Here is a 12,558-nt window from a genome sequence, read left to right as displayed (position 1 = left end):
TGTGCCGTGGTCAAAAGCGGCCAGACTACAGCCGTGTCCGGATTTTGTTAAACAGTAAATTGCAAGAACTCGGGCCAGGAGGAAGATGAATTTCAAGTAAGTCTTCAAAAGGTTTTATTTATGTAAAATGATAAGATGAATTCAAATAGGAATCAATTCCAGTATGATAGTGAGGCAAATAAAAACAAATCCCAGTTAAAAAAAATCCCAGGACAAGGCCCTGTTTCGCCAATTCCTCATCAGCAATGTTTTAATGGTCAGAGCGTACCAAGCATGTTTGCCTCAAGGCAAACATATTTCCGGGTTTTGTTAAAGACACAGGAGATGCCCTTATTGAGTGGGTAGAAGAGTTGACAACTCTAGCAGCCAGGTATATAAGCAACACGTCTGCTCAAAAAGGGCAGACATTTTTGCACCCGTGATTTACTGCGTCAGTACTGCAGCACACAAAATAGGGTACCGTGCCCCTTTCTGCCCACAATGCCACAGCCTGCCTTGATCCCCACCCTATTCTGCCAAAATGGTCCCATGTAAGCAACAAGGACTGCCACCAATTCCTTTATCTGGCATGCTATATCAGCTCCTGGTCGGCAACTTGCTTGCTTAGAAGGCTGCTTTGAGAAGGTTAGGGATGAACCTGCACCACATCCCTAATAAAGCTGCCTGCCAGCAAGCCGTTTACACTAACCACACCTTCTCCAGATCTCTTTTCCATCTGGATTGGAAAAGGAATTAAGCATCCCTTAAAGGCCTAGATTTGGCCAAAGGCCTTCACATTTAGAGACCCTTGCTACATACCTTTGGGGCCCACTGGAGGTATGGAAGCTAAGGCAATTCTGTTGGCTGAGCTCTGGGCTCACCAAAGCTCAGCTGATCCAGATCCATATGGTTCGAAGCAGAAGCTCCAAACTGCTTCATGCACATTTGCTGAATGCTGCTAACTTCTTGCAAAACCTCCTGTTACCTTCTTATACTTGCATATGAATGCATCTGTTTTGCCAAGGCTAACTTCCAAGGATTCCACCAGCACCAGTGAGCCAAAAGTCATCCTTTTATCACTGGTGTCTTCTCTCTCTGCCACTTGAGTTGATAGGGGAACAGTTGTGGGGCCAATGCTGTTTCCTTTGGTGTTGTTGACTGACATCATGGCACTTTGTTTGCAAGGACTCATAGACTCGGCAGGGATGCAGTTCTCAGTACCTAGACTGCTGGCAATGTCACTAGAGAGGCGCTTGTACAGCTCTTGACTAAGCAGCAGCACAACAATCCCTCCACTACAAAGCACCCTGAAAGGGAAGAACCAGAGGATGGTTATTAATATCCTTGTGCAGCTACAGTATTTATTAATTAAGCAGAAGACTTTTCAGGGTACAGAGGCTAACAATACTGCAGTCATGACAAATCTTTGTTGTTGTTGTTTAGTCGTTTAGTCGTGTCCGACTCTTCGTGACCCCATGGACCATAGCACGCCAGGCACTCCTGTCTTCCACTGCCTCCCGCAGTTTGGTCAAACTCATGTTTGTAGCTTCAAGAAAACCGTCCAACCACCTCGTCCTCTGTCGTCCCTTTCTCCTTGTGCCCTCAATCTTTCCCAACATCAGGGTCTTTTCCAAGGATTCTTCTCTTCTCATGAGGTGGCCAAAGTATTGGAGCCTCAGCTTCACGATGTTTATTGTAAAATCACTCATGGCCTTTTAAAACTAACTGAGAACTACTGACAACACGATTTTTATCTCCCTGCTTTAAATTCTCAACTTCATCTAGTAGGTAGCATGGCCACGTTGAAATGTGACTTTCCTTTGTTTAGCCTGCAATACCATTAGCCAGATCCCAATATGCAGTAGCAGTTCTTGTGCCTCAGATATCAGAATGCACATACCTTTCGATTTCTTGAAAAACGTCTGGCAGTAAGGTCATGTCTTTTGTTATTTTGAACTTCTTTCCAAAGGGGATGTCCGCAAGAACAACATCAATGCTTTCCGACTGAAATGGCAGCGCTATGAGATATTTAGAAATTTAAGCATGTGAAATGCTCAGCCATTATTCTACTTTGTATATAATATTAACTCTAATTAGGGACTAACAGCTGACTACAAGGCATCACAAAGTATTTGATGCAGTCACAAATCATCAATGTTTCAATTACAATAAAGGAACTATAAAGTAATAAATCTTATTTGTATAGTACTGCAGATACCCTTGCCAGCTCTTACCTGTCACAGAAGCTTTCAGTAACCCGATTTTATCCACTAGGCCTGCAGCTTTAATATTAGTGTAGGCTCCTTCTAATTGTGAATCACTTATGTCAGTCCCTAAATAATGCACATTCTGAACAGAAAAACAAACATTTACATTAGTGGTTTTTTTTAAAAAACCAATCCCATAAATTCTCAAAACAATCAGAATTAGGCATACTAATACCACGAACTGCATTATCGTAAACTAGAAGGAATCAGTAGTTTGTATTAGCATGAACACCTAATCTAAAAGTCAACATATTTTCTAGAGATAAATTTTGGACCCTAATAGTCAGCCCCGCTGCTGCATATTAGAGGTTCATTATTTACAGATTTGGCCACAAGAGAGTGCAATGCCATCTGTGGCCAGACATCACACTTGCTGTTATGACGGAGCTTACAGGCCATTCGGTTGCTGCTTCTAGGAGTATTGTTCCTAGCCCACATGTAGGATCCAGTACAAATGCACCAGCCTGTGGAGAAAAGAAAGAAAGAAAAGCAAACACAACACTACTCCATCTGTCAAGACATTAGGAAAGCTGGTCTTCTGGTACAGAGATCCTATCTACCAAATTAAAGGAAGCAAGAATCAAAGACTGAGCTTTACATGGTTAGGCTCCTCTGGTCAATGCTGTGGTCATTTAGAATAAACCACAAGAACAGACATGGAATACAGACGATGCTGTTGTGTAAACAAAGATGTAGGAAGCATGGATTGAAGTCCTGCCTTAGTTGCAGGATCAGTGGGTAACCTTGGGCAACTGACTATATCTGAACCCCATGCCCCTGTCTGTAAAATTGCTCTACAATTCTCATATATTGCTAGGATCAATAGCAAGGGAATGGCAAAGCATTCTGCATAGTTGGGGCACTGTGTGAAATTAGTAAAAATGGAGCTATTGCAGTTGAAAGGCATGTTGTAAACTCATGGAGCCCAGTCTACAAACATGTCTAAAAGTATCTGACCCAATAATACTTATATCTCATTGCCTGTGGGGCACTGATGAATTATTTTCCATACGTTCATTAATAGTTCCTTTTCAGCAATCCTTACAACAACGGCTTAGGGCAGGGCTGGCGAACTGGTGGCCCTCCAGCAGTTGAGGGATTCCCTTGCATCAGCCCAGCCAGCATGGCCAATGGAGAGGGAAGGTGGTGTTGGGAGCCCAGAAACATCTGGAGGCTCATGGGTTCCCCGCTGCTGGTTTAGGGTATTCATTATGATTCCCATGATGCACCTGGGGGCTGGAGCCAAGCAGAAACAGCTCCAAACAAAGCACCATTATTTGCGTGTTCAGTCAGAAATAAAGTCTGCTTGAGTTAATTGGTGCTTACTCCCAAGTAAACAGGACTCTGACTACCACCTTAGCCACTCCACGATACTACACAAGCTCTCACATTTAAAATACTTCCAGTGGCAAGATTCTGGTTACTGAGAATTGCTTAGTAACCCCAGAGCAACTAAAACTCTACTTTGCTGATTACCTTGATTTCAGCAAGGGATGCCATAGCCCAAGCAATGGTAGATCGCAACCCAGCTGTTTTGATATATGATCTGCTTGCCAAGGGAAGTCTGCAAACAAAACACCATATTAAAATCTCTCTCTCTCTCTCTCTCTCTCTCACACACACACACACACACACACACACACATAGACACAGAATTCTAATAAAGGAACTCTAAAACTATGCACTATTGTTATTCCAAATAGATAAGAAGTTTTTATCCCTGAATCTTCAAATCTGTTAATAAGCTGGTGACAAATCTTGTTTAAGATACAGAGACAAATGACAATGAAATATATTGTTGTTAAGTACTTAGGACTAGAACAGATGGGGAGATAGCCCAGAAGAACCAGTGGAAAATTATCTAGATAAACAGATATACACACATGGGTACAGAGGAAGGAAAATAGCTATGCAAACAGTGGGACCAAAAGTCCATGATGAAATGCAAAAGACAGCAGTCACTGGTCACATTTAAACATCCCAGAACATTCTGGAGCTGACCTCACAAGTCACCATACTTTAATTCAGAAGCCTCCTCTGAAGTCTTTTGAATTGAAATTGGAAAGATCTTTTCCACTAAAGAAATTGTCTCCCTTCTTATTGTCAGCAAGCACAACAGTTCCATCTCAATGACTGCTGCTGTACCAGCCTGTTCTTATCTTGTATATATCTAATCTGGACTCTGCAGGGAAATGCAACAAACTCACTGTTACTTCTGGCTTTTCATGGCAGTTTGGTCCTACTGCTTAGAATTTCCACACTCTGCACCAATGTGTATATTATTTTAATCCATCAGCCAACTGGGAATAACAGTCCACAGATCTGATTTAAGGGGGCAGTAATTCATAAATTATGCAGGGACGCGGGTGGCACTGTGGTCTAAAAGCACATCAAACTGCAAATAGATAAATAGGCAAGAAGGTAAACGGCTTTTCCATGCGCTGCTCTGGTTCACCAGAAGTGGCTTAGTCATGCTGGCCACATGACCCGGAAGCTGTCTGCGGACAAATGCCGGCTCCCTCAGCCTATAGAGCGAGATGAATGCCGCAACCTGAGTCATCCGCGACAGGACCTAACGGTCAGGGGTACCTTTATCTTTTTAATTCATAAAGCCTCATGCCACAATTAAAATGTCAAGTTTTTAAGGTGCCATGGGACTCTTTGTTAATGATATACAACAGGGAAACATAGTAACCCCTCAGAAATTTACTTCAATTAAAAGTGTCCTTTTGGACTACGAACTGTAGTTTTTAATGCAGTATTTACCTGAAAACAGGGATCCCAATCACAGAGTAAATGTCATTTAGATGCACAAAGATCTGAAAGGCAATGGAATCTTACAATGAAGAGTTACTTGCATTTTCAGCTTTAGCTGATTTGAACTGATATATAAAATGTGCTATCTCAATGATATTTTCAATGGTATTTTTTATTTTATTTAAACTAGCAAGCAATCTGATTCTCATGCAAAAGTTATTATACTGGGGACTATCTGTATCAAATTTGTACACCCACCTTGTGGGCAAAGGCAATCCCTGGAACCCTCAGATTTGCACAGATGTTGCAGCTGTGCAGATCTGAGGTTGTACCATGGTGCATCTCTGCCAGTGCATATATTTGTACTGGTGCTTTGTACTGGTGCTGAGGATTGAAGAAAAGAGGAAGAATTGTGGAGAAGAACCCAATTCAGTGCTGAACTCCTCATTTGTTTCTGCTTACACCATCCATGTAAGTTTAGCACAGGGTTTTGACAGGACGTCTGTAGGGCTGGGCTGTAAATTCTATACGGAAAATATATATATATGAAAAATGTAAAAAAGAAAAGAAAAAAAAGCACTGCCACAAGCATGAACTATCAAGGTATCAGTTTTATAGTTTAAAATTTGTCTTTCCTTATCTATTGATTCTACTATAGTTCATATTCAGTTTTTCATTCTATCCTATGTTGATAATTGAAATGCCTGCTTATCCTGTTTCTTCTGGTTTAAGCCTCTTCTCTCTCTTTTTAAATTTTTTTTGGTTCATTTAATTTTTCTTTCTTTTTGCTTTAATCTTGATTCTCTTCACAGGCTTCCTTTATTGTTGCATTTCGTTTAAACTTCTGAGATTAAAGCATCTTCACAGATTTGCCCTCTTCCATATCTAATTTCTTTGCTTTCTTTCAATTCTCCTTCTTGGCTCCTTAGTACTAAAATTCTGATTAAATCACCACTCCATTGTGCTAACTTCTTGCCTATGAGATTTCACTACTCCTTTGCAGAACTTTATGCATGTAACTCCCCTTTCAGATATCCAGCTAGCATGCTCTTTATCCTGCTTCGAAGTTATTTAAAAACTCATTATCTTTGCTCTTTCGTCTTTGCTTATTGTTAGGTGAATTACAGAATAAGACTAATTCTGTATGTTGCTGACCAGAAACTTTTATTAGGGATGACGGCAACGATAGTCCAGTAACACCCCAGCATTCCAAAGGAATCAAAGGGATTTTGAGAGGAACTTCAATGTAGAAAGAAGTTCAACTCAGTCAGATCAAGGCCTTTATCCTTTATCTGAGGAGCAGCAAGAATCCACAGAGATCACCCTTCTCCTGACATTTCAATGTATTCATTTTGTTACCTCTATGTCAGGATTTCTCAAATCTGCTTTCCATCCAAAACTCTTCATAAGAGCTGTTCCAATTATCCTCCCCATCTCCTGAAAAGACAAATCAGCAGTGAGAGATACCTGAGCATGTGGCATGACAAATTGTTCCTGAAACTTGAAACGGCCAAGAAGAAGATGGGCTAGGCCTAGACCAGTGGAAGCTACCCTGGTGCCTTCCATATCTTGTTATGTTGGAAACAGTTCCCATCACCCTTTGACCATGGTGGCTGGGGCCAAAAGATCTTGCAATCTCAACCTATGCGTGCTTTCTTTGAAGCAACTCCCGATACGTTCTATGTGGTGTAGTCCACAATAAGGACTGAAATCTTGAAATGACACAATCCATAATTACTTGGAGGAAGCAATTATTTCATGGAATATTCTTCCAAACTGAAGACATTTTTGAAAAAGAGTTCAAAGAACGGAACTAATTGCTTCTTCCACGCTCTCATCAACATCTACTAAGAGCATTACAAGACGTTATTTTTGCTTGAAAACCAAACCTTCAGAATAGCAGTCTTGAAATTTATCTTGAGTATGGATAATCAAGCATAATTCAGTACTCCACACACACACACACACACACACACACACACACACACCCCTTTGCCAATTAATAGGAATTCCAAAAGATGGTACAGAAGACAGCCTGTAAAGCTCAGCTTGCTTTTAAAAATATTATTTAGGATGCAGAATGCTAATGATTCCTATACAGCCCACTCAAGCAGTGCTATTTTTTCCTTATGCGTCTGCCATTCAGAAAACTTAATGACTACTGATTATGCATAACGAAGAAATAAACTCCCTTTCTCAGCCGCCTGCATAAATAATCTGGGCTGCCAGCACACAATCAAGAACATTTAACTATTTCATTAGCAGCCTGATGCTGTATGTTGGGATTGTGTTAAAAGCAGCTGCATGCATCTTGTTTGTAGATAAGAACATAAGAATAGCTCTGCTGGATCCGACCAGTGGCTCATCTAGTTCCACATCCTGTTCTCACAGTGGCCAAACAAATGCCCACATACCTGAGCAGTAAATATTTTTGCAAGGGCTCCACTACAGCGGCAGGACACTCTGAAGCTGAAGCAACTGCTGCTCACGCCAGATTTCTCTTGAATAAGTTCAGGAGTCTTTTCCAGAAATGATCTGCGCGAAGACAAGCGAACCTCAGAGGTGTTACAGCTCTGTTGGTTTTCTATTTGAGTTTCATCAGAAACGGTCTCCAATATTAGTTCTCTCTTCTGTTTTTTATTTTGGATGCTGCCCTCCTCTTCCAGTTTCCGTTTCTGGGAGTCTGGACATTCCTCACACCTGTTTTCTTCTTTCACCTCCTGGCAATGAAGACTTCTCCAAAGAGTAACCATATCTAGCCAATGCCTGGGAGTCTCGTTTACAAGTGTTTGAATGTCATGAATTACTCTGCCTAAAATAAATGAAGAATCTAAACTCATGTAACCTTTAACACATAATTACCACATAACAATAAACTGTTTATTTTGAAGTATTAGAATATATTTCAAGGACTGTTTTCTTAGGGGGTGAGGGAATGCAATACTTTTCTCTCCCAAGACCCATGCTCCCTCCCCATCTTATCTAATCCCCCAGACTTTGCCTAGCAAGCCACTTTCCTCCTTCCTAGAATCATAGAATCGTAGAGTTGGAAGAGACCACAAGGGTCATCCAGTCCAACCCCCTGCCGAGCAGGAAACACCATCAAAGCATTCTTGACATATGCCTGTCAAGCCTCTGCTTAAAGACCTCCAAAGAAGGAGACTCCACCACACTCCTTGGTAGCAAATTCCACTGCCAAACAGTTCTTACTGTCAGGAAGTTCTTTCTAATGTTTAGGTGGAATCTTCTTTCTTGTAGTTTGATTCCATTGCTCCGTGTCCGCTTCTCTGGAGCAGCAGAGAAGGGCCTGGCATACTTGCTATCATGGCTGGGACCTAACCTAAGAACCAGAAAGCCACTAAGCTGCCTTAATCAGCTGGAGAGATTGTGTTCAAGAGAAACATTCAAGCAAGCTTAGATTGCAATTCTACACCCAAATACACGAGAATAAGTCCCAATGAAATTCTATGTGACTTACTATGGGGGTAAACATAGCTAGGATTGTGCTTTAATTTTTAAGTAGGTGTTAAACTTGTATGAAGCCTATGGTTATGTTTTAGCTATTCAGCGAACAAATGAATGTTTTCACTCCTGCTTTTGACTTAAATAATAAGGGCTTTCTTAATTAAGCAAATAGCATTGAAAGCTATCAAATCACTGTTCTCTGTTTTCAAAAAAGGGGGTCTATTCCTCAAACACCAGCTGCATGGGCATCCTGGAGATGGGTCAAGGTGTGGTGGTGGTGGTGGTGATGATGATGATGATAATAATGGTATACTAGTTCATACACCTTGATGAACACACAGCTCAGACTCTAGAATTCCACATATACGCCTGTGTAGATCTAATGCTCCCGTGTGGTTGCCTAAATGTTCATGAGCAATAGGGGCTAAACAAGCAAGGTAAAAAGAAAGGAAGCCTACACTACCCTAGACCAGAGTTTCCCCAACCATGTGTCACAGCACATTAGTGTCAGCTGCAGTGTGCAGGTGTGTCGTGCGAACTCTCCCTGCACTGCTCCCGGGGCTGGAAAGAAGGGCTTAGTTTAACTTCCCGTTTGCTAGTAAAACTGAATTACTGTGTCGCGAAATGATAAATGTCTAAAAAGCGTGCCACCATCATGAAAAGTTCGGGAAGCTCTGCCCTACACATTCAACACAATTTTTATTCAAAATGGGGTTGAAAGGGAGAGGGCAGCAGGGACTTGCTATGATAGGCCCCTTTCAATTTCCCTATTTATTGAATACACATCTCGTCCTTATTCCAACGAGCGCCGAGCAGCGTCTTAAGCTTCACAACGACCCACTTAGGTAAGTGAGGTCTTGAGATAGTGTCCGTCTGTCCAAGTACACCAAATGAGGATTATAGCCAGAGAGATGTCTTGGCTAGAGAGTTAGTTCCTTTGGGGCCCTCTGGAACTTGCATGCTGAAGACAGAGGAGGCCCCTGGTGGCTCCTTCCTACAACCTCCTGGAGCTGCTGTGATGGCCATGTTGCCTGTGGGCTGGCTCAGTACCATATCTGCCTACCGTGTTGCAACAGCAGCAGCCAAGAGCCTGAACTCCCAGTGAAGCACACTGGGCAAGTCTCTGATGATGCCCCCAAAGAATACTCACCCAAGATCCAGCAGCTAGCTGAGGACCTGTCTGACCTCAATGAACTGCTTAGGAGAACCCCCATGAGCCAAAATATGGGTTTGTGGTGCTGGTGGCTGTGATGATGCCATGAGTGCCAAAAGAAACCTGTAACTTGCCTTGTAACATGCTGTTCACTTGGGATGAATAGCAGCTGAAGCTGGGCTAGCACCTGAAAGGCAAGCTGTATCTGCCCAACAAATGTACACTCTGGGTTTGTCCCACAGCTTTCCCCCAGGCAGACACATGGTTAACCACTGAATTGGACCAAACGGCAATCAGGTTTGCCATTTGGTCCAATTCAGTGGTAAAAAGTGTGTTTAAAGAAGAGGGAAAAGCAGAGCTGCTGCAGCATCATGGAAGAGCAGAATAACTGTAAACGTGCATTTTTTTGGGGACAGGTCTTAGATGAAAAACAGTCCTGGTCCGCAAAATTCACTGAACAGACAGATTTAGCAGCTTTTAATATTGCTTGTTGTGTTTACTTTCTCGGTTATAACCTGTCCCGAGGTCTACAGATAAAGGGCAAGATGCAAGCTATAAAAAATAAATAGCTGAGCAGGAATTTGAATGACCGCTTACCACATTGAACCCCAAAGCTACTCAGCACTGACTCCTTTTAACAAAGAGGCAGCAGGCTAAAGGGTAGTCTTTCTCACTGTGGAAGGTTACATTAGATAGGCCTGCACGAGGCATCACACAAGACTACAGTAAAAATAAATAAATACTGGTACCTTTATTTCTAGAGATGGAAAGTGGAGGATATTTATTCAGCAGCAAAAACAACCGCTCCGCAGACTTCAGCTCCTTCAGCATACTCAGCTCTGCACTGGTGGTGAAGAAGACTTTTCCCGATACATATTCCACCTTGACAGAGAATGTGCACCGATGATTTAGTTACAGGTATACACTTTATTATACCTGTATCATTATATCATTATCATTATACACCTTTAGGCGCCAGGCAAAAACGTTCTTTTTAAACCAGGCCTTTGGTTGATCTGATTGATATCCTATGCCCTTTTAAAATGTGTTTTTTGTGGGGGCAGGGGCTATTGGGTTGTTGCTTTTATTTTTATTATGTATTTTGTGGTTTTATATCTTGACTTTATTCTGTAAACCGCCTTTATTATATAAATTAATAACAACAACAAAACAACAACAACAACACTTAACACACACCCAGAATGCATGCAACTGTCCCCAAAGGATCACAGCAGGAACCACAGTTGCCCCTCGCAGAGCTAGAATCCCCAGCACCCTTAAATTACAGTTCCCAGGATTCTTCTGTGGTTTGGGGTGTGCAGAGAACTAGCCATGCTTTCAATGTGTGTAGGAAGGATGTTTAAACGTCCTCAACCCTGTTTTGTGGGCAAAGCCCCCACTGACCACAGAGGGTGTGGGGAACTCTCCTTCCCAGCAAACAGGCAGAGGCTGTGCACAGAGCCAGATTTGATGTGGCCCTAAACTACTGAAGGTAATAGGTAAAGGTAAAGGGACCCCTGACCATTAGGTCCAGTTGTGACCGACTCTGGGTAGCGGTTCTCATCTCGTGTTATTGGCCGAGGGAGCCGGCGTACAGCTTCCAGATCATGTGGCCAGCATGACAAAGCCACTTCTGGCGAACCAGAGCAGCACACGGAAATGCTGTTTACCTTACCGCTGTAGCAGTACCTATTTATCTACTTGCACTTTTTGACGTGCTTTCGAACTGCTAGGTTGGCAGGAGCTGGGATTGAGTAACGGGAGCTCACCCCGTTGCGGGGATTTGAACCGCTGACCTTCTGATCGGCAAGCCCTAGGCTCTGTGGTTTAACCCACAGCGCCACCAGCGTCCCTACTGAGGGTAATGGGGCCCTTTATATGTCCAGCTGTCATTTGTCAACAACAAATTCTTTTGTGTTTTTTGTGTGAATATATGCTATATGGTAATTTATGGACCTAATAGGTATTCAAAGCCATTTGCACATAACAAAATATGTATTTTATCAAAGTAATTGTTGAACTGAAACACAATTAAGAGAAGTATATTAAATGTGAAATGCAATTAAGAAAAAGTATACTAATAGTGAAATAATTATTAAGCTCTAACTTAAAATGATGTAGGTTTTATTATTTGTTTTTTATCTTATATTTTGGAAATGTACATCCAGTTTTTTTTTTACCTTTACATTTTTTTGGGGGGGGGGGCAAGAGAGTGCGGCCATAAGCTATAGCTTGTTCAGCTTATACGTAAATTCGGCACTGGCCGTGCAGACGAAGCAACCTAACCCCGGGACAGCTCGCTCGTCTGCACCGCCTTTCCGAAGTGACAAAGGGAGAGCGTGTTTAGCCACCCATCCTCCTGTCCGCCGGCAAGGAGGCCGAGCGAGGCTCTCAGTCCCAAGGGATTCGCCGGACTTTCCTTGCAGCCCGGCCGGAGGGCCTCACCTGCGCGGCGTCCAGCCGAGTCCGCACCTCCCTCAGCAGGAAAGGCTCCATCCCGCGCCCCGCCGTGCAGAAATATCGCGCGGGGAGGCCGGCGCGGCAGGAGGGCCCTTTCGGCGGAGGCTGCCCTCCCTCGTCAGCCATCGCGGCCCCGCCGAGAGCCCGCCTTCTTCCGCCGAGGCGCCGGGATCCGTTTGCCTCCTACAGGCCAGAGGCGAGGAAGGCCGCCGGGGCTCTCCTTTGTCGAGGAGGGGGGGATAAGTCCCCGCCTTGTTTGGTTCCAGGCGTCGACCTTCGCATCCCTTCCCAGAGGAGGCGGTGGCTCCGCCATGTTTCCCCCTCTGGGGTGGAAGGAGCCTAGTTGGCCGCCCTTAACTTTGAACCAAAGAGGGACCCCCGAGGGTCATCTAGTCCAGCCCCCTGCGATGCAGGAATCTCGGCTGAAAGCACCCGTGACAGATGGCCAAGCCAAGCTCTGCTTAAAAGGAAGGGGAG

The 12,558-nt window shown here is 43.3% G+C and overlaps 1 protein-coding gene across 1 annotated transcript; it reads right to left on the bottom strand.

The window, feature by feature from the left end:
* Positions 1–424: 424 nt before the first annotated feature.
* On the bottom strand, positions 425–12,250 carry THUMPD2 (THUMP domain containing 2). The gene is made up of 10 exons (XM_035110486.2): positions 12,067–12,250; positions 10,371–10,503; positions 7,418–7,815; positions 6,363–6,440; positions 5,013–5,065; positions 3,723–3,810; positions 2,639–2,710; positions 2,214–2,328; positions 1,880–1,997; positions 425–1,286 (listed from the first exon to the last, which is right to left on the bottom strand). The coding sequence occupies exons 1-10, from the start codon at positions 12,205–12,207 to the stop codon at positions 938–940; spliced, it is 1,545 nt and encodes a 514-aa protein (XP_034966377.2). The 5' UTR covers positions 12,208–12,250; the 3' UTR covers positions 425–937.
* Between the last annotated feature and the right edge of the window lie 308 nt (positions 12,251–12,558).

This window comes from Zootoca vivipara, chromosome 3 (assembly GCF_963506605.1).
Source record: "Zootoca vivipara chromosome 3, rZooViv1.1, whole genome shotgun sequence".
NCBI lineage: Eukaryota > Metazoa > Chordata > Lepidosauria > Squamata > Lacertidae > Zootoca > Zootoca vivipara.
Note: the sequence above shows the minus strand (reverse complement) of the source record. Positions and strands in the feature narration are given on the sequence as shown.

What these genes read in the sequence shown, in the direction of transcription:
- THUMPD2 (XM_035110486.2), bottom strand. Translation starts at nt 12,207, where the DNA reads ATGGCTGACGAGGGAGGGCAGCCTCCGCCGAAAGGGCCCTCCTGCCGC. An exon ending in TTCCATCTCTAGAAATAAAG is followed by an intron (nt 7,816 to 10,370) that starts GTACCAGTATTT and finishes CATTTATTTTAG; the next exon opens with GCAGAGTAATTCATGACATT. An exon ending in AAGCAGCAACCGAATGGCCT is followed by an intron (nt 2,329 to 2,638) that starts GTAAGCTCCGTC and finishes TTTTCTGTTCAG; the next exon opens with AATGTGCATTATTTAGGGAC.